This window comes from Chinchilla lanigera, unplaced genomic scaffold (genome assembly GCF_000276665.1).
Source record: "Chinchilla lanigera isolate Chin_1 unplaced genomic scaffold, ChiLan1.0 scaffold00172, whole genome shotgun sequence".
NCBI lineage: Eukaryota > Metazoa > Chordata > Mammalia > Rodentia > Chinchillidae > Chinchilla > Chinchilla lanigera.
Genome location: NW_004955573.1, coordinates 779,794 through 801,454, shown reverse-complemented (window position 1 = coordinate 801,454; position 21,661 = coordinate 779,794). Strand labels below are relative to the sequence as shown.

The 21,661-nt window shown below is 46.7% G+C and overlaps 1 protein-coding gene and 1 long non-coding RNA gene across 6 annotated transcripts; one reads left to right on the top strand and one right to left on the bottom strand.

Annotated features, from left to right (window-relative positions):
• Positions 1 to 884: 884 nt before the first annotated feature.
• Znf3 (zinc finger protein 3) lies at positions 885 to 10,213 on the bottom strand. Of its 5 annotated transcripts, none has more exons than XM_005413758.2 (5): positions 10,024 to 10,213; positions 6,370 to 6,505; positions 5,316 to 5,407; positions 4,726 to 4,852; positions 885 to 3,089 (listed from the first exon to the last, which is right to left on the bottom strand). In XM_005413758.2, exons 2-5 carry the CDS (start codon positions 6,422 to 6,424, stop codon positions 2,020 to 2,022), a joined length of 1,344 nt encoding a protein of 447 aa, XP_005413815.1. In that variant the 5' UTR covers positions 6,425 to 6,505; positions 10,024 to 10,213; the 3' UTR covers positions 885 to 2,019. The 5 variants fall into 5 exon arrangements, with proteins under 5 accessions (XP_005413815.1, XP_005413816.1, XP_005413814.1 ...); XM_005413759.2 differs by lacking the exon at positions 10,024 to 10,213 and adding an exon at positions 9,793 to 10,011; XM_005413757.2 differs by lacking the exon at positions 10,024 to 10,213 and adding an exon at positions 9,864 to 10,011.
• Positions 10,214 to 10,455: 242 nt separating this feature from the next.
• LOC106147517 lies at positions 10,456 to 15,393 on the top strand. The gene is made up of 2 exons (XR_001232441.1): positions 10,456 to 10,495; positions 15,090 to 15,393. It is a non-coding gene; the product is annotated as an uncharacterized LOC106147517 (long non-coding RNA).
• The last annotated feature ends 6,268 nt before the right edge of the window (positions 15,394 to 21,661 follow it).

The following is a 21,661-nucleotide window of genomic DNA, read 5'->3' as shown; positions in this document are numbered from 1 at the left end:
TCCTTTTGGGGTGGCTTCAGTATGTTTTAACTGAACCATTACTGGTAATAGTAATGGAAACTATACCATTACTATTTCTTCCTTCAGTGTAAAAAACGTAGTCTTGTCCCAGAAATGATGATATAGTGTACGCTGGGGCTTAAAAACCTGCCCCATGACTAATAAGCGGCTTAGTGACTGTAACATGGACAGTTCATCATGCACATTTTGAGAAACAAAGTCCAAGTGTGATAGGTGCCAAATGCTAAGAGACAATATAATCAGTTTCATTCTAGGTTAGTGAAATTAGAAACCTGTATGAGATGGTCAATTACCATATACATGATTTAATGCTTTTTCTAAAAGGCCTGAGTCCCAGATATTTTCTCCATCAGATTTTCAACCTAGCTTTCTCTGTGGTTTTAATATCCTTCTATGAATAACACAACCAAGAAATGTAAATTGCCCATGGCTACCTAACAACCAATCTTTTCAGGGAACCCATACCCAGTAACATCCTATTTTTGGTTATTGGTCTTAAGTATTACACCACACAGGGCTGGGGATTTAGCTCAGCGGCAAAAGCGCCTGCCTGGCAAGCGCAAGGTCATGAGTTTGGTTCCCGGTACCGGAGAAAAACCAAAAAAAAAAAAAAAAGTATTACACCACACAGAATGAGCTGCAGCTTACAATATCCCATATGTGGGGGGACCTCTGTCAATGGTTTGATGTTGGTTTGTGACAGTAGTTTGTGCAGGAATATGATGGAGGACGGAAGGGAAACCTCATATTTGTAACTGAGAAATGGTTGCCAAAGGAAAAATTTAAAGGTTAACTTTCAGATTCTATTTAGAGTCAGTGTTCTGGCTCAAATAAATTTGACCGCTGCGCAAAAACACACCCAATTTCCTCTTCTGAAAAACTATTCTGTTTAATAGTGCACTTCGTTTATGCTACAGGCTGAGCAGGGTTGGGAAAACAATGGAAGGTCATCCCTCAGGTTGGGAAAATTCACTGAGTGCCATTCTAGCCCTGCAAGGAGCCCTGTCACCAAGTTCGGGCCACAGCCTTCCTTCTCCGGGCTCTGCTCTTTATGTGGATTAATCCTTGCCTGTTGAAGTCAGAAGTGGAGTTAGGGGAGGTCCAGCTGCTGGGGCCAGATATTAGAGGTAACAGAGGGCAGGAGAGACTGACTGAATCAGCTCCTTGAAAGCATCCTTAGTAACTAGACGTTGGAGTAAATCGCTTGTCATCACAGGAGCGGGAAGAGGAACAGGGCAGGAATCAGAGGCTAGTACTAAATGCTTCTGATCTGCACCCTCAGGTTATTCACTGCTCAGTTGGATTTCCCAGTCAGTACAGGAAGCACGGGACGTTCGGCCTGCCTACGGGACTGCCAGACTGCTCTTGGAAACATAGTCGTGTTGCTCCAAAAGCCCTACAGGATACAGTCATCACAGAAATCTTTTTTAGGGTCCTTTCCCCTCCTTCAATAAAATAACAAGTCCTTCAACACCAGGTTTCCTTAATTAATGAAATCACGCAACAGCATGTTCCTTGTCAAATCGTAAAGCTGGATTGGGGACAGTGGCTTCAAAACACAGCCTCTGCTCCCCTCCCTAGCAATGAGGACCCAGGACATTCTTTCCACTGCCTTTTGTGCTCACTACATTGATTCCAACTAGCGGAATCATTGGAACTTTATTCCTACTAATCTTCCACCCCCGTGTTGGAAAGAAAGGCTTGTCTGGTGTGAGAAAAAACGGTTTAGTGCAAACTCCCCTCCAGAAAAGGGTGACTGGTCCTCAAGCTTCCTTCTGTTCCCAGCACTTAATCTCTCACTTGCCTCTCAAGTTTTGAAGGCTGTTTTCTGGGAAATCCACTAGGTTTCTGATCACTGTGCCATGATGAAACACAAAATCTGCCCCATTAATGGGAAAGGTCTGAGGTGGAAGGGACAAGCCTAAGTTGTTCAGAGTTATAAAATAAGGCAAGGGCTCTTGAGACGCGGGAAGTGAGGAAAACGGGTATGCAGCTCTTTCATGTAGACTCTCTGATATTTAATTCAGCAGTAACTCTGAGAGAACTTTTGCTCATACCCATTACATTCAAAGGCTTCTCTCCAGTGTGAATCCTCTGATGGCGGACGAGAGCTGAGCTATACCTGAAGGCTTTTCCACACTCACTACATTCATAGGGATTCTCCCCTGTGTGGATTCTTTGATGCTGAATAAGGCCTGAACTATAGGTAAACTTTCCTCCACATTCCATACATTCGTAGGGCTTCTCTCCAGTGTGGATTCTCTGGTGCTGATAGAGATGTGAGCTCTGGCTGAAGGCCTTCCCACACTCATTACATTCATAGGGCTTTTCTCCAGTGTGGATTCTCTGATGATGAATAAGGGTAGAGCTCCTACTGAAGGCCTTTCCACACTCATTACAAGCGTAGGGTTTCTCGCCAGTGTGGATTCTCTGGTGGTGAGTAAGGGTGGAACTCCAGCTAAAGGTTTTCCCACACTCATTACATTCATAAGGTTTCTCCCCAGTGTGGATCCTCCGATGTAGGATGAGAGCAGAGCTACAACTGAAGGTCTTCCCACAATCATTACATTCATAAGGTTTCTCCCCAGTGTGGATCCTCTGATGCTGAATAAGATGTGAGCTCTGGCTGAAGGCCTTGCCACATTCACTACATTCATAGGGCTTTTCCCCTGTGTGGATTCTCTGATGTTGAATAAGGTCTGAAGTTCGATTAAAGCTCTTGCTACATTCATCACATTTATGGGGTCTGTCTCCCACAGGAAGTCTCTGATGGGAAATCAGACTGGAACTCACAGTGAAGCTGTTCCCAAACTCATTATATTTCTCATTTCTCTCTGCCATGGGGGAGAGCTTTCCTTCAACTGTCACTTGACCAAAATCTTGTATCTTCCTATTCAATCTTTTCCCAGAGGAGTTCCCTAGTTGCCTTTTTAGACTGACTTCTTGTTCATAGGCTTCTTCAAATTTAAGACCCTGAGAAATATCCTTTTGGAATCTTCCCAATAGCATCCCATGTGATCCTGTATCTTCTGAAATGTCTCGATCACTGTCAGTCCTGGACTCACCATCTAGCACAATAAAAAATGCAAATGTTACTTGTTCCATGGGGGAAAAAAACAGTAAAAGTCAGACGACAAGATATTCAATGTGACTGATATTTATAGTACAAAAGGGCACGCCTTTTACATGACTGAAAAGAGGTCTACCTTGTATGCATGTAGCTATGGCAAAGTAAGATAACTGGCCAAAGGAAACAGAGAGAACAAGGTAGAAAGCAAGAGCAAGGAGAAAAGAGCTGAAAGAACAGAGAAAGCGGAAGCTGTCAGGAGGGAGGATGATCGGCAAGTTGAGAACCAAAACCAGAAGAGAAAGGATGTATTGTTTAACAAGTGACAAAGTCTTCAAAAGGTCAGCGGGATATAACTGGGGAGATGGTGGCTGCAAGAACAGTTTAAGGGAGAGCAAATGTAAGAAACTGACAAACAGGGCTGGAGGGAAAGGTGAGGAGGGTGATGACGAACAGCAGCAGGGTGGAAGGAGCAGGTGGAGGAGACACAAGGGACTCCTTACAGCCCAGCTCAGCAGAGCCACCCTGTCTGCAGTCCCACCGCAGTGCCACACCCGCAGAAACAGGCAGGACGGAGTTCTGTCCACCTCCAAGCTCCAGGCCAAAAGGCTGTGCTCGTGTGGGAGGCTAGATAAACCACCTCAGTATCTGACGTCTCTAATTTCACTACTTCTGGAGAGTAAGTGTAACGGGTGTAGATAGTTAGCATTTATAGTTTGTTTTTTCATTTTAAAAAGCAGGCAGGGCAGTGAGTGTCAGAGACGGAAACAGCTGTTCTTCTCTCACGTGAACAGGACCTCCCTGTTCTCAGATCCATTTAACCAGGTCCTTTAGCCCTTCCTCACTCCAACCAAGAGATCATGCCAGGACTCAGAAATGGGAAAGAGACGCGGAGTGAGGGAGTCATCCTGCTCAACTGAGTGGCTACAGAGCACAATCGAGACTGCAGGTTTCCAGGAGACAGAAAGGAACTGTACGGGGAGGTCTCAGCTGGGAGTTAGTAAGACCCCCTGGCACTGCTCAGGAAAATGTTTTCACTGAAAGTGGGATGAGAAACAAGGAATTAATCCTGAAGATTAAGAAGGCTATTTCTCCTTTAAGCAAGTTTACACTTCTATAACAGCAGCAGGTGCCCTTGATCCTAAACAAAGTAAGAGGTCCCTGGGGCGAATCTAGAGGACTAGAGGAGGAGACAGAGCTGACTCCCAGAATGTTCACGCAAACAGCTGTTCACATTAATCTTTTAGAAAAGCTGCTGGATTATACATTAAGCCCTAAGAATACACGGAAAAAGTACTCAATCTGGAGTTCAAAGATTGAGGCTCAAGCCTGGCCACGCAGCAGCTCTACAACCACGCACAAAGCATCTGAGATCTCCAACCTCACTTTCCTCTCCTATAAAACGAGGGTAATGCTGGTTACCCTGATTACACTGTCACTGTGAGGATGAATTAAGTAAATAAATACCAACGAAAACTCTTTATAAGCTGAATATATGTGAGTTTTGGCTACCATTGTTATTAGGATTTTCCAAGAACGAGCTAATCGCTACTTGTTCACAGTGACAACATTGTTACCAACCACCAAGAAAGCCACTGGAAGCCACAGAGGCCCCCTGAGAAGGTGCATCTCCTTACCCAGTGAGAACACATTCCCATAGTTCTCCAGCATCACATCCCGGTACAGGTCCCTCTGAGCAGGTTCCAATCGCTTCCACTCCTTCCGGATGAAGTAGACAGCTACGTCCTCAAATGTCACCAACTCCTGAAACAATGCGGTCACACATACAATTTCACAGTGATGGCAGGGACCGGCAGCACCAACACAGCAATTCAAGATGGGGCTCAAAAACGTCTTTCGGTTGAGCTTGGGGTGGGGCACACGCTTGTAATTCCAGCACTCAGGAGGCTGAGGTAGGAGAATCACTCTGAGTTCAAGGCCAGCCTGAGCTACATAGTGAGACTTTGTCTCAATGAATGAATGAATGAATGAATGAGTTTATTTTTGAAATGAATGAATGAATGAATGAATTTATTTTTGAAATGCCTTTCTGGGAAGTGGAAAAGGCGGTTAGAGCAGAGGATGAGACCCAAGAGTCCATGACAGAAAGTAAGAAATGAGCATGGCCCTGACAGACAGATTCAGGAATCTGGGTACCGAATGGGATGTCACTGAACTGAACTGTCCAGAAATGGGAAGGAAAAGGGTGAAGGGAACCAGTGCTCACCTGGGACTTGGCCTTTAGGAGAGCAGCTGCCAGCATCTCATCCCCCAGACTGTCCTTGTTGGAAAAGGCAGGAACTTCTGAGGAGGGAAGAGCTGAAGGACAATAAAAGGGCCCAGGAGTGAGTCTGCCTGCCCGCTGGCCTCTGGTCAGTCCTCTCGGTGACGCTGCCCAATTCCTGCACCAAGTTCTTAGAGGTAAATGAGCAGCTTCACCCCATCCCTGACTGAAAACACAACCACAAGCTCTTCTTCCCCAGATGAAATCTACACACTACAAATGTTTCCTGTTTCCGTGCTGGACCACAGAACTCTCCCTGTAATCTGGGTAACATGTTTGTCTCGGAGATTCCAAACCTCTAGTCACAGTAGATTTTAACAAAGAAGAACCTTAAATGCTTTTTTCCTGAAAAGCAAAGAAATAATATCCATTAAGATTAAAACGAGCTTGCCGGGCGTGGTGGTGCATGCCTATAATCCCAGCACTCAGAAGGCTGAGGCAGGAAGATTGTTGCGAATTCCACACCAGCCTGGGCTACAAAATGGGCACAAGGTCAGCCTGCACTGCACAGTGAGACCTTGTCTCAAAAAGACAAAAAAAAAAAAAAAAAAAAAAAAAAAAAAAAAAAAAAAGAAACAAAAAAACCCCAGCTAGCTCAAAACTACAATCTACAAAAGCAAAATACATTTTAGTGGCTTTCTGTCTACATTATCATTTTGCCTTTGGACAAAATGATGTCTAAAAGACTCAACAGCATGCACCTAAAGAGCGCAATCTATGACTGCAAAGTCTGCTATTAAAAAGTGCCTGAAAAATAGAATTCAGTATTGTTGGTCTTGCATGAGGTGCCCAATAGCTTTCAAAAATGCCTGTTGTAAAACTTCTCAAGCTGTGCAGTAGCAACTGGTGTTAGTCAGCCCCCCACGTAAGACTGTGAGTTATTCAACAGAAGAATCATGGCACCTCTAGGGTCTAGTTAATCTAACACCTAGTAACAAGAAATGTCAACAGATGACCGCGGAATGAATAAAACATGGAATGAATCCTTATTCCTCACCACTCTCAAGCAAGGGTTGAGGTTCCTGAGATACATGATCAGCCTGAGTTTCCATGGGTAGGGTAGATGTTCTGGCTTCCGATCTCCTATCTCCAGACTCAGAAGGAAGCCGGTTTTGAATGAGAACGAGGAAGCACTGTAGAAGTAAAAGTTCAAAGACAACTTAAAAGACACCTCCTGTACACATAAAGAGAGCAACTAGCATCTCAGTTAAGACCTAAAAGTAACTGGGACTGGTCTAGATCCTGGTGAACAGATTCACGTGTACCCTGTAATGATACTACAGGACACAGAAAGGGCCCAGGCTTTGCTCAACGTCCTACCCCTGGCTCCCTGCTGAACACCCTGATATTTATAAAAGTAAAGTGTTTATGTTCATCAGGATGAAAAGCCTAGTCCCAGTTTCTGTGCTTACTCTTACAAAGAAGGCAGTAGCTTTTCTTATCTCTTTTCTCTCTTTGAATCAAAATGTAAGTCCCTAAAGCAAGAACCAATTTTTTTTAATGTAAGATTCTTTATCACCCTACTTTTATAAGTACAAATACTGGGGAATATAAGTCATTCCCCAGTTGACACCATAATTGAGTTCTGTTCTCTGTGGTTCTAGTGGACAAAATGTTGTATTAGCACTTAAGAGTACGGTTTGAATCTCAGGTAGAAGTTTCTACTTTAGACTAGAAGGCTTGCCGGGCGTGGTGGTACACGCCTGTAATCCCAGCACTTAGGAGGCTGAGGCAGGATGATCATTCCAAGTTCAAGACCAGCCTGGGCTACAAAATGAGCTCAAGGCCAGCCTGAACTGCATAGGGAGACCCTGTCTCAAAAAAAGACAAAAAAAAAAAAAAAAAAAAAAAAAAAAAAAAAAGAAAGACTCCAAGGCTGTGGCAACATATCTAAAATAGACACAGCAATCACGAGAACAATCAAGAGCACAGGAAGAAGGGGTGGACCAAAAAAAACAAAACCCTCAGAAACTTCTGGGTTTTATCTATTTAGTCATTCTTCACATAACAAACATTTGAGCGCCAACCACACTGCAAGGAGTACAACAATCAGGAAAGCAGGTGTTTGTGTTACAGCTTTACATTCCTGTAAGGCACAAAAGGGAGAGGAGCCCTGTGTGAGTCACTTGAAAGTTCACAAAAGGGGCTGGGAAGATAGCTCAGGGGCATGAGCACCCGCCTGTCAAGCGCAAGGTTCTGAGTTTGATACCTGATACAAAAACAACAACTAAGGAAAAAAAAAAAAAAGAAAGTTCAAGTTCAAAAAGTCTAGTGACTAGTCTTGGGCAGTTTCCCAATGCTAACACATTACGCAGTGACAAGCACTAAGGTAGCAGCCAGGCCCCAAGGGCAATCAAGGTGATACACTTGCTACCATCGCCCTCCAGCTGGGTCCCTTCAACCATTGTCTTGGAGCCAGCCAGCAGTCACTTTTACCTCAGAACTAACAAGACTGTTTATGAAAGCAGACAGCCCCAACAAATCATCTCTTAGGACAAACTCCCCTTAGAAGCTGGGTGCAGTGGCGCACATCTGTTGCCCCAGTGACTTGGGACGCTGACAAAACCCCACTTCTCCTAAGAAAGCCAAGTCAAAAGCTCTGAATCCACAGAAGAAAGCATTGCTCTCTCCTCACAGCTGGGGTAAGCAGAGCTGGAACTCAAAGGCATATTGTTGAGAACAAGTCCCCAGTGTCTGGATCAGCAAACAATGTTTCTGACAGAAAGAAACTCCCCACTGGGCTCCCACAGTCGTGGGTCCAGGAAGAACTCCTCCCATGCTCTGCTGCCAACCCTGCTTCCTGGAGATACTCCTGGGAAATAAGACCACCTGGCTGTGAGAGCAGGCCTTGGGAAGATTCACTTGCCAGATACTTTCCTTCCTTTGAAGTTAGTCCCTAGAAGGCCAATGTCACAAGTGGGAATTTGACAGCCTCTGTTCCTGGAAATTCTCACTTTTGTTGATGGCAATGCTGCATGATTTGGTGGTGGTGTAAACTTTATTTCTAAGCTAGATTATTTAGACAGAACTTTATTTTGGAGGGTAGTGGTACTGGGGATTGAACCCAGGGCCTCTGCACTGAGCTACGTTTTTAAAATTTTGAGCTAGGGTCTTGACAAGTCGTTAAACTTGCCCAGACTGGGCTGGAACTCGCAATCCTCCTGCCCCAGCCTTCCAGAGTGCTGGGGTTACAGATGTGTGCCACCGCACCAGGATTTAAATACCCATTAAGACCTGCACAATAGGGCTGGGGATACAGCTCAGGGGCACAAGCGCCTGCCTAGCAAGTGCAAGGTCCTGAGTTCGATTTCCGGTACCAAAAAAAAAAAAGTCAAGACCTGCACAACTGATTATTTTCCTTTCAGCATTCTGGACGGAGCTGAAAGAGCACAGAGGGTTGATCAGGTGAACTTTCACCCGGGGCAGGAAGTTCCTGTTGTTCTGTCAGCTAACTTGCCAGATACACTCCGTTACTTCTGCAGGCCTCTGCACTGCAATGCACGACTTAGCCATGAGAGGTGGGACTGCACTCCACCCCATCAGACCTGCCGCTCAGAGATCTAGTCGTCTATGCAGCTTCAATGACAGTCTCTCCCCACGACTGTCCATCAAACACGTGAAACCAAATGATGCCCACATCTGACAGCTACCCTGACTTAGTACTTCTCCAAGTACTTGCCTAGTTATTTAGTCCTTCTCTAATTACTCAGTACTTAGTTCGAAGACATCTGCCCTGGAAGAAAAAAATACCTTAGGTCCTAATTAGCCCAGGGGTTTCAAGCTCACCACCCTCCTGTCCTCTTACGGAGTTCACACAAACTCTTCAGGGAACAAACCCCACTGTGCTCAGTCCTACTTCTACAAAAGACCAAATCAGGGATCAGTTAAAACAGGGAGCCGGAGGGAGCTGTCTCCCTTCCCATAAAAGACGCGACTCGTCGGGCTGCAGCAGGATCACGCTCGGAACCTGAGTTCGCACCTGCTCCCAGCCCTGGTCCTAACTGCGCCCCAGGATTGCTCAGTGTCTGACCCGCGCGCGGACCCGGCTAAGTTAAAAATAGACTTCCTCTCCTCCCACAAACGCGGGAAGCTAGAACCATCAAAGGAAAGCGTGCGGGAGAAGCGCTAAGTTCGGGCAGCTGTCAGATGTTTGAAAGAGAGGACACCTTAAGGGGCGAGCCTGGAACTTTGGGGATACTGTTTAAGTCACAAGTCCAGAGCCGGAACCCTTTCTTTCCCTCGCCACAAGGGTCCCGCCGGGTGTCGGAGGGGACCGGGGTCCGGGAGGAAGCGGAGTCGGGACCGGCCGCAGGAGAGGGAGGGGCGCCTCCCGCACCCCGCTCCGGGCGGGCTTGGGGATCCCGCGGGCCGCAGCGGCACGGACACCACCCCTTCCCTGGTGACCACAGCCTCCGCTCACCGCGAGCCCCGGAGACGGCCCGACTCACCCTGGGGGCAGAGACGGGAGATTTGGGGGAACCAGACACGCACCAGGACCTGTAGGACCCGGCCACAGACCCACACACCGGGGACAGAACAAAGAACGGAAGTTTCCTCCACTATCGCTTCCGGGTCGCCCTTTTCGCTATGCACCCCACCACCGTGCTCCCAACGCCCACTTGTTCTCTCTAGGAAAATGGGAGGTCCTTACCTCTCGGTGGTTTACGCATTTAGGAAGGCTCACCCTCCGAGCCAAGGGCCGGAAAGCTGACGAGGCACTCGGGGAGGGGCCTGTCTTTCCCGCCAGGCTGGCCGTTGGCGCCTACTGCTGGTCAGGCCAGGACAAGCCAGGCGCCGCGCAGGGCCGGAAGAGGCATTTGGAGGCCTACAGCATCACGGCTCGTGCTTCCCTCTCCCAGACGCAGGTAGCAAATGGGAGACTCCTGAAGACACTCTGGGAGGCTGAGGTGCAAGGATCCTAAGGTCGAGCCCAGCCTGGACATTCTAACGATTTAGCAAGATCCTGTCTCAAAACAACTATTTTTTTTTTTTTTTTCAGAACAATTAAATGAAATGAAAAAGAGCTAGGGGTCTGGCGTGGTGGCTCACTCCTGTAATCCCAGCACTCCGGAGGCCGAGGCAGGAGGATCTCAGCAAGTTCGAGGCCAGCCTGAGGTACAAAAGTGAGTTCGAGACCAGCATGAGCTGCATAGTGAAACCCTATTTCAAAAAGACAAAAAAAAAAAAAAAAAAAAAAAGAAAAAGAAAAACAAAGATAAACAAAAGAAAAAAGAAAAGAAAAAGGCTAGGGCTCTCGTTCAGTGTGTAGGCCTGAATTCATTCCCCAGTATGAAAACACACACACACACACACACACACACATGCTTGAAGAATTTGTGCATGTAAAACGTAGGTCCTTACTGAGCGTGGTGATATACCCTTGTAATCCTAACATTGATGAGGCAGAGGCAGAAGGATCACGAAGTTGAGGCCAGCCTGGGCTATGTGCAGAGACCCTGACTTAACAAAACAAAAACAAAAAGGGTATTATTTGAAAATTGCTTCCAAACAGACTTAAGTTCTTTGTTTTTGTTTTGTTCGTTTTGTAATGTACAAATGCCCCGTTTAAGTAACTAGAGCTTGGAGAAAACATTCTGGCACAAGTTGTGTGCAAGGCATGGGACAGAAGGCAGCAGGTAAGTTATGGAGGGAAGGGAAAGGGGAAACCTGCTACTGTCAGGTCAGCATTTGAGGGGAGTGAGTGAGGGAACAGGACAGGGTCGTTCATGTAATTTTCTTTTTTCTTTTAACTACTGGGGGATTGAACTCAGGGCCCTCACAGTGAGCTACATCCTCAGCCATTTTTTTGTTTTATTTTGAGACAACTTCTCTCAGAGTCACTAGTTGCCCAGGGTGCACTTGGACTCACCATCCTCCTGCCTCAGCCTCCCAGAGTGGGTCACCACCCCCAGCTTTGTTAGCACACTTGATTCCCCTCCCAGCCAGGCCTCCCTTTGATCGTCATTCTCACTGCACCCAGTATCGGTTGGGTACCCACAGCCCTGGACCAACAGGCCTGCGCCTCCAGTGACTTCCATCTTAGGACACTAATTTAAACAATCGGTCCCAGTAAAACATGGTGTGCACTAAAAGCTGTTGAGGATGAACAGGACCCTGAGGTAAGGTGAGAAGACTTTCCCGGTTGCCGCTGGCCTAGGAGGGGAGCGGGGGAGTGTGCTAGGCAGAGGGAGTTCCTCAGGCAAGACAGGCAGCAGGAAAAAGCCAGGCCTGAGAAGGAGTCAGGGTGACTCAGTGAAGGACAAGATAAGAAGCCTGAGACTGCCGGAAGCAAACAAAAAGCCAGGCCCCAGGATGGAGAACCTTGGTGGGCGCCCGGGCTCCGGCCGCCCGATGTTAAACTGGTGGGATCCTCCTGCCCAGGAATGTGATAAAAACAAGGCGATAGATAAAGCACACACAAGCCTATATTCGTATCCTCTGAAGAATGTCTTTGTTCTTGTGCTGATAATTTTAGAAAAGTTACAATTAACAGTGCTTGCTATGAGCCCTGAGGTTTTTTGTTTTTTTCTTTCCTTTTTCCTTTTTTTTTGAGCCCTCAATTTCTGTAAGCCCATTTCTAGTCAAACTTCCTCGCTGGTCACCCCATAGCTTGACTTCAGCTTTGCCCGGAGAGGCCTGAGACATAGTTGTTTTTGTGCATAAAAATCCCTAGACCAGCGATGATGAACCTTTTGGAGCTTTCAGTGATACAAACAGCCCACCTCGGCACAAGGGCCGCAGGTTCGCCACCACTGCCCTAGATGAAGAGTCCCCATGGCAGCCCACTTTCAGGCCTTGTCCTGCTCTCAGGAAGATTCCTCTAATAAACTTTCTTCTTACTTTGCCCCAGCATCCTCAAGTTCATTCTTTGGCATCAGGAGATGCTAGCTCAGTTTGTGCGTGTATCCCATAACAGGAGTGGTCAGTGCAAAGGCCTCAGAGCAAGAGAGAACGGTGCGCCAGTACCTAGCAAAACTCAGGATGAGCCGGTCTTGGTGCTGCACCCCTGTACTCCCAGCACTTAGGACACTGAGGCAGGAGATGGCACAGCCTACTTTTATGGCTTCTTCAGAAAATTCTTGGACTGTAGCGTGACATCAGAACTACCAGGGGACTTGAGAGAAGGCAGACTCCATAACTCACCTGGGTCTGTTGATTCAGAATCTCTAGGCTTTGAGCCTGAAATATATGTATGATATTATCATACAAGGAATTTTTGGCCAGGCGTGGTGAGCATGCCTGTAATCCCAGCAGTCAGGAGGCTGAGGCAGGAGGATTGCTGAGAGTTTGAGGCCAGCCTGGGCTACAAAGTGAGTTCAAAGGCAGCTTGAACTGCATAGTGAGACCCTGTCTCAAAAAGACTAAAATAAACAATGAATTTATACTTTGTATGTTGGGGGGGGGGTACTATGGATTAAACCTAGGGCCTTTGCACTGAGCTATAAAACCAGCCCTTTTTTATTTTGTATTTTGAGACAGGGTTTCATTAAGTTGCTGTGGGCTCAAACTTGCAATCCTGTACCTCAGCCTCCTTCATCCTTTCTAATTTAAGTACATCATTGTTCTCTGGGCCAACCAGCAGTATTTTACTTGGGCCATTTTTCAGGGTTGTTTTTCAGTTGCCTCAAGGGATGAGATCACATCTCCCCCTAAACAAAGAGTAGGCTTGCTTACTGCTTGCTTTAAAAGCAGTGCATCCCCCGTCTCAGCTCAGCTGCAAAGCAGCCTATAGCACGTACAGTATAGGTTCCCTCTGAGCCCACTCATCTCACTGTGGGTCCAGGAAATGACAGAAACCATTACAAACAAGCTGGTGCTCATGTTGCTTGCTGTGCTCGAGTCATAAGTCCTTTGTCTCTGACTCAGGAGTCTTGTGTCTTCTGCCAATAACCATAAATCAGTAATAGAGTAACTTATAAGTAAAGTAAAATCAAATTCCAAACCCAACAGCTTTGGCAACAAGGTTTGGACAATGATAGAGACGCGGTTCTCTGGAACCGGAAGTACAACATGGGTAGGGTTTGGAAATGCAAGAAGACTCCCTGGGATCTGCTGCCACAGGCCCTTGTGCAAGTGGACGTGAGGCAGTGAGGATCCCCCACTGTCCTGCTTGGTAACCAACTGCAGTGGTGCCAGTGTTCACAGGCTGAGCAGTGAGAGGTCGCCCAATACGGGGTAAAGGATCTTAATCAGGGAAAAAAATCTTCAGTCAATTCATGTTTTTTTTTCATTTTCTATGAGTATATATAGTCTGTCCCCCAAAATGTAGACACACTGCAGGAAAAGAAAAGTAGTATGAGACCAGGTATGGTGGCGCACGCCCGTAATCCCAGCCCTTGGGAGGCTGAGGCAGGAGGATCGTTGCAAGTTTGAGACCAGCCTGGGCTACATAAGTGAGCTCAAGTCCAGCCTAAACTGCATAGCGAAACCCTGTCTCAAAAAGACAAAAAAAAAAAAGTAGTATGATGCTTTTGCAACAGCTAGTGTTACCCTTGTATGGGGGACCCTACAGGATGTCACATGTCACAGAAAATTGCCAGCCACATTGCCAGCCCTTAAAGGAGACATTGAAAATGCATGTGCAGCAAACTCAGTGACTAAGGTTACCTAAGCAGCAGTTCACTGTACTAATGAATATCTAGAAGCTAACAGCCACCACTTTGAGCACGTCTTATAATTGTAGAGCCAAAGGTAACTTGTATTCATCTCATGATATCTCAGTAAATGGAGGGTTCAAGTATTTACACAGGTTTTTCTTTTCCTGCAGTGTGTATACATTTTTGGGTGGACTTTATGTTTGCAGTACATAATAACATTCATCTTGGGGAACTGGTACAGATACATATCACAGCTTAATCATTTACCTCCCCTAGATCACCCATGTATTTCCACAAAGTCTATCTCTCCTATTTCCTGTCATCCAGCTTTAATTTTATTCTTTAGATTATTTACATTTTAGGCTTCTTATACAAGGGAAACCATACAATATTTAACCTTCTGTCTGATTCATTTCATTTAGCATATGGTCTCAAATTGCATCTGCTGTCCTACAAATGACTCAGATTTCTCCTTTTTTATGCTAAGTAATACATTTTCTTTATCCTTCATCTGTTGATGGGTGTACAGGCCACTTCCAAGGTTTAGCTATGATGAAGCCAGGCGTGGTGGCGCATACCTGTAACCCCAGCACTCGGGAGGCTGAGGCAGGAGGATCACTGTGAGTTTGAGACCAGCCTGGGCTACAAAGTGAGCTCAAGGCCAGCCTGAACTGCATAGTGAGACCCTGTCTCAAAAAGAAAAACAAAAACAAGATTTAGCTATTATGAATTGTGCTGCTGTAATAGGTATGCATGTATCACTGTCTACAATGTCTTTAACGCTAAGTTAATCTTGGTGGCTAGGCCTAATTTCCTGGAAGATCACCTTACCCTTATGCCAAAACCAAGCAAAGCTTCAGGGGTCAAGACAGGGCAGCACCAACACCCAACTTGGGATGGACTGCTTGAAAAAGGTCACTGCGGGATATACCATGTTGAACAGGTCAAAAACCAGAAGTCCTGTAGCCCATGTGCAGCTGCCCACCATGCCCAATAAGCTGGCTGGCTTCCCTTTCTCCTCAGCGTATGGGAGCAGGGTAATTAACAGGGTCCTTGATGAGATGGGAGAGAAGAGCCCAGTGTGTCCCAGGAGGATTTACTTTATTTTGTTCCTCTGCAGTACCCCAGATGCCTCGCCGCCAGCCACACTACATCACACAGCTGCTCAGGGAGACGTTTGCTTGGGTGGCAGCGAGCATGTCATAGGTCCATCCCAGATGACTGCCCCGCAGAGGTACAAGAGGTCTCATCAGGTCCGTGAGGAGCCCTACCCCTGCCTAGGACTATGCAGAAAGTCTGTGCATATGGGACCCCACTCGTTCTTTTGTATAAGCAACTTCCCCCACATCCTTAGCGGGTCAGTCTGTGCACTGTTCCCCTTTATGTTGCGGCATAAGCCCTAATAAAGCCCCTTCTGAGTGATACATCTTTGCCTGTTTGTGATTTGTATCTTGAGTCGGGTGTGCTGAGCCGCTACACTAGGCGCTGGTAACACCAACCGTTACTAGGGCCCAAAGTAGCCAGCAACTGTAGCTGGTAACGCTGTGCACCGGGAACAGTGCAAGGCCATTCTCCTTCTGGTCTGGCCAGCTCGCCCCTGGGTGAAGCTTGCTACATTGTACTGAATTGCTCTGTTATCAGTGGCCTTGCTCCTTGGGTTACCATGTGGAAAAGTATACACATGGGAAATGAAAATCTTGTCTTTGGGGGCCATAGAGTTGGGTCACTTGTGTCTGTGCTCATGGTGGGAACCTGTTTTCTGCTACGTTTTTGTTTTTTTGTTTTTTTGTTTTTTTTTTTTTTTGATGTTTTTGAGACAGGGTCTTGCTATGCAGTTCAGGCTGACTTTGAGCTCACTTTGTAGCCCAGGCTGGCCTCGAACTAGCAACGATCCTCCTGCCTCAGCCTCCTGAGTGCTGGGATTACAGGCGTGCACCACCACGCCCAGCAGGACCTGTTCTCTGAAGGGACTGACTGGCAGCCAGCAGCCAATAACAGAGAGTAATGGAGATTTGTCAGGAGCTGCCAGCTCGGTGGCCGTGAGAATCCCCAAGGGCTGCTGTCAGCTGTGGAGTCCTGCTGCCAGGAGAGTGCCGGAGGGCACTAGCACCAAGAGCTGAGAGCTGCTGGCATCCAAAGCTCAGGGTTGTTTACACTGAACGAGCTACACTTTGCCTATTTGTGATTTCCATCCAAACTGAGCAAAAGAACCCTCAGCCAGCAGATGACACAGAGCCGTCGCTAGCTGCAGTCCTTGACATACCTGTGCTAGATTTCTCAGTCCTTGTTCTTGGTAGGGAAAAGGTACCCAGATTCACCTGTGGGGCTTGGTCAGAGTTCCCACTGGAGATGGGAAGCTAAAGTTAGCCTGCGTGCAGGTCTCCTTGATTTGGTTGCTTCTACATCAGGATGGCCAGTAGGACTTGGGGCACAGGCTTGCATTTACCAGCCCGGTCCAGTGTTGAAGGGTCCTCCCCATTCAGGGGCTGCCACGTGGTTCTCCACGTTGGTGAGACTGCAAAATCACTTCTCTGCTCGCCTCTTTTCCCCCTCCCAGATGGTCAGGCAGAAACAAGAATCTGAAGAGAAGAAAAAGAAATCACAACTTTACTTGTTAAAGTCCATTGTCTCTAGTGCGCTCTAGAGAGGCCATTTCTCAGTACAACACCGCCACCTACTGGACGTAGATGCCAAGTACACACTGCCTGCTGCTCCGGAGGACTGCAGCTCTTACCCCGATGACCCCGTTTTGGAGAAGTCAAGTGGACCCTGGTAATTGAAAAAGATGAGAAGACTCTAAGAATCTTTGCTAACCAAATATAAACGGTGCACCTAGAAGAGTATGCTCGGCACGGTGGCATATGCCTGTAACCGCAGCTACTCCAGAGGCTGAGGCAGGAGGATCACAAGTTGCAGGTCAGCCTGGGAAATTTAGGGAGAGCTTGTCTCAAAATAAACATCTTGAAAAAAGGCCTGGGTACACAGCTCAGTTGTACAGCATTTGGCTAGCATGTTAAAGGCAAGTCCCAGTACGCGTGCGTGTGTGTGTGTGCGCGCGCGCGCACACACACACACACACACGCACACAGGGCCGAGGAGGAAAATAGCCAGCCTGGCCCTAGCAGCATCTTTGCTTTACCTGAAACACTGGCAGCTATGGCTTTGGGAGAAACTGACCAAAGCAAAGATGTGGGCCAGAGGCTCCCCTAAGTGCCTCAGCCAGTTCACTGATGTTTTAACTAACTCGAAATGATGGGGTCCATCGGACTGCTATGGCTGTCCAGCCCCAAGGCCGCCATGTAAAACCCAAAGTGACTTCACTGCTCTGCGCACCGGGCACAGTGGAAGGCCATTCTCCTTCTGGTCTGGCCAGCTCACCCCTGGGTGAAGCTTGCCACATTGCATTGAATTGCGCTGTTATCAGTGGCCTTGCTCCTTGGGTTACCACACGGAAAAGTACACACATGGGAAATGCAAATCTTGCCTTTGGGGGTCATAGTTCGTGGCTGCAAAAGGGCCATAGAGTTGGGTCACTCGTGTCCGTGCTTATGGTGGGAACTGCCTGGCACCAAGCCGGAGGTCAAACGTGCAACATCCAGAAGCACCTCCCACTCTTGGTCAGTTGGCTGCATGGGACCTTTCACAGCCTCTCCTCCTGATGCCTCACCTCTGTCCACACTTTTTCAGGTTACCGTGTCTCTGCTCCATTCTGGTTTCTGTTTTTTTTGTTTTGTTTTTCTTCTGGTACCAGGAATCGAACTCACGACCTTGCGCTTGCCAGGCAGGCCCTTTGCTGCTGAGCTAAATCTCCAGCCCCCTCTGCTCCATTCTGGTCTGCGGGCTCAGGCCACATCCCTGCGGCCCTTGAAACTGAACTGTGCTAGGGAGGGGAAGAGGCAGTGAAAAGGATTAAGATGTGATATGTATGTGTACCAGTTCCCCAAAATGAGTATAGTTATTATGGATCCAAACATGCTAACAAAAAATGAAAGAAAAAAAAAAAACTTACTTAGATTTTTCTCCTTGATGAAGCCAGGTAGGAAGGGGGTTTTCTTAACCTTAGGTTTTTGCTATGGAAGGGTTCTGAGGATTGAACCCAAGGTCTTCACACTGAGCTACACCCCAGCCCTTTTATTTTTATTTATTTATTTTTTGTCTTTTTGAGACAGGGTCTGGCTATGCAGTTCAGGCTGGCCTTGAGCTCACTTTGTAGCCCAGGCTGGTCTCAAACTCACAACTATCCTCCTGCCTCAGCCTCCTGAGTGCTGGGATTACAGGCGTGCTCCACCACACCCAACTTATTTTTTATTTTGAGACATTGTCTCACTAAACTGCTATGACTCCCAAGCTGGGCTTGAATCCGCAATCTGCCAGCCTCAGCATCCAGCCCAACAGTACTGGGATTACGGGCACGCAAAATCATGCCTGGCTGCCGCCGTCACTGCCATCCATTCTCCTCCTCTTTCTTCTTCTTTTTAGCTCTTTGGCTTTTATTTTTTCCTTTGGATGACCCTTTCAAAGCATAAGTCAGATCGTGTCTCTCCTCTGTTTGGATTTTCCTCAGGTTGAAAGTTAAATCCTTCTAATCTCCCATGTGGCTTCCAACTCGGTTACTGCTCATGTCCCGTGACTCTCTCCCCTCACCCAGTCAGCTCCTGCCACTGACTTTCTTATTACTCGGAGACACACCAACATCTCCCGCCTCAAGAGCTTTGCTGCCATCGTCCCCGCTGCTTGGAATACTCTGTCACGGCCCCTCACGCCTGGCTCCTCGCCCCATTCAGGTTTCTGCCTTTCCATGTTAAGCAGCACTTCCCAGCCCCTAATGTTGTAATCCAGGCTTGTTGTCTGCTTCCTGCAATTAGAACACGAGCTCCGGGAGATCAGAACTCTACCCTGCTCAGAGATGTACTCTAGCACCTGGAATTCTGCTTGCCAACAGAGAGCACCCCTAAATGGTCATTCAACAGATGAATGATGATACAGTCACATCCCACCACAGGGACAGAGGACAAACTTCTGGGCCCTTCAGGCAGAGACTTAAAAGTGGCTTTTGCTTTACAAGCGACAAAACAAAAAATAAAACCGTGACTCTTGTTTTGGGCCTACAGATGCCCAATGGGTAACTAAAAGCAGAACAAACCCTGGCCTTCATTTTGTAAGACTCTGAGTCAAATTCCTTCACAGCTCTGCACTGAGGCATGCTCATCATTTAGGGGGTACCTGTCTAAAAAATGGCGAAACCAGATTTTGTGACCCTACCTTTACCCAGCCTATCCCATCCTTCTTCACGATGGAGGACACCAAAAGGAGAGATTTACAGCCACATTCAGCTATGCCCAGAAGTGTCCACTGCCGTAAACCTAGTGTCACCTTGGATACCAGCAGAGAGACAGCCCCAGGCGAGAACAGTCCTCTCAAGGGAACGAAACTGTGCCTGAAGCCATAAGGATCCTTTGGAGCCGCAAAAAGCACAGACTAAGATAATGATCAGTCAGTCCACAGCCCACCACTGCTCCCAGAAAACTGGCCAGTCTGAGCCTCCTGTTGAGATCTACGCCCCCTTCAGTTCCTCAAATGGAATCCCTTTCCTTATTTTCTCTTATTTTCCTTTGTTTGGGTACCAGCGTGATGTGGGTCAGAGCTGTGCGTGCCCCCTCTTATTTTCTCTACTTTTCAGTTAAAGCTATTTCCTGTAAATTTGCACTGAAGACTTCAGTTTTAATTTCCATTATCACTAGCCAGTGACAAATGGATGGATAACCACGAACCCATCCCAAAGAGGTACAACTTCTAGACAATACAGCAGATTCAAAGACAGTGCAATTGAGGCCAGACGGTGTGGTCCTCATAGACCCTCACGTCACTCCTTTATTTCTTTTTTTTTTTTTTTCCGGTACCGGGAATTGAACTCACGACCTCGCACTTGCCAGGCAAGCGCTGTGCCGCTGAGCTAAATCCCCAGCCTTTTACTCCTTTATTTCTCAGACTCACTCTGTCTCTCTGTTCCCTGCCAGCCTAGTCACCTCCACCCTGTAGAAGGTAGATAACACAACAAAGTTAGGGCTGGAGATATAACTCAGCAGCATAAAAGCCTGCCTGGCAAGCCTAAGGTCCTGAGTTCGATTCCTGGTACCAAAAAGCAAAGCGGTCTGTTGTGTTTCATTTTGTTAAAAGGTAGGAAAGGATAACACCATAATCTGAATTTGAGAGTTTTTAGTACTTTTTAAATAGAATGCACTTAAGAGATGTTTAGGGAGTTTACTTCGGAAGTATGTATAATCAACTGATTCATTAGTCATTCTTAAATTTTACAGTAACCACCGTTTAATGAGTTGTGCAGATTTCTGAACAATATCTCAAAAGCATTTAAAATAAGCAAAAGGTAAAGGATCTCTTTAATGAGATAATAATAAAAACTATCAACTTTATTAACATAGACTCCAATCTGTGAAGCACTGTACCCCTCTCTGCCAGGTGTGGTGGTGCACACCTTTAATCCCAGCACTCATAAAGCACAGGCAGAGGGATCATTGTGAGTTCGAGGCCAGCCTATGCTACACAGTAAGTTCAAGGCCAACCTGAACTACATAGTGTGACCTTGTCTCAAAAATAAAACAAGGGACTTCCGGGAAGATGGCAGAGTGGTGAACAGCAGAGAAACAGCCTCTGCTGTGGTGTCCAGACGCTGCAATATAGCAACATAAGATGAGAAAAAGGAAGGAAATGGGTCCCCGGGACCCAGCAAGGACCTGAAGTGAGAATTAAAGCCCACAGGGACACCTCCCTAGCATGCGCAAGGTCATGAGTTCGATTCCCGGTACCAAAAACAACAACAATAAAAAGCACACATTAAGGTGGGGGATATAGCTCAGCGGCACAGTGCCTGCCTAGCAAGCGCAAGGTCATGAGTTCGATCCTGGTACCAAAATAAATAAATAAATAAATAAAGCCCAGAGGGAGCATGAAGAGAGACCTCAACACAGAAGAAGGAGGTGGCAAGTGGCACTTTGTCACTGAGCCCTGACTCACTGCGTGGGAGTGGCAGCTCGAACCTGCAGACTCTCAGGGACTACTGGTGACCACAGAGGCTTCCATGGAGAAATGCACATAAAGTAAAATATTTTTAAATCTAAAATTAAAAATTTAACTGGGTGTGGTGGCGCACACCTGTAATCCCAGCACTTGGGAGGCTGAGGCAGGAGGATCATTGCGAGTTCGAGGCCAGCCTGGGCTACAAAGTGAGTTCAAGGCCAGCCTGAACTACATAGCTAGACCCTGTCTCAAAAAGACAAAAAGAAAAAGGTAAAATTAAAAATTTAATAAGACTATGAAGATTAAAACAAAACAAAATAAAACTCAGACAATTGCTGGGACATTAGTGAAAGACTGCCTTAAAATTGAGTGTGACCTGTTTGGCCTTTATTCCTTGGCAAACACGATCATCCATGATCATCCTTTTTCTTACCACCAATTTCGCATTTAGCAAAAGCAGGCTTCTCTTTTTTTTCTTTCATCTTTTATTATGGAAATTTTCAAAGATATAACAGTAAAGATACTAATATAATCAACCTATTATACCCATCAAAAATGTCAAGGCTTATCAGTATGTGGCCAATTTTATTTCATTTCTACCCTCCCCTTACACTCTTCAGTCATTCTGTAGCAAATATTAGATATCATATAATCATA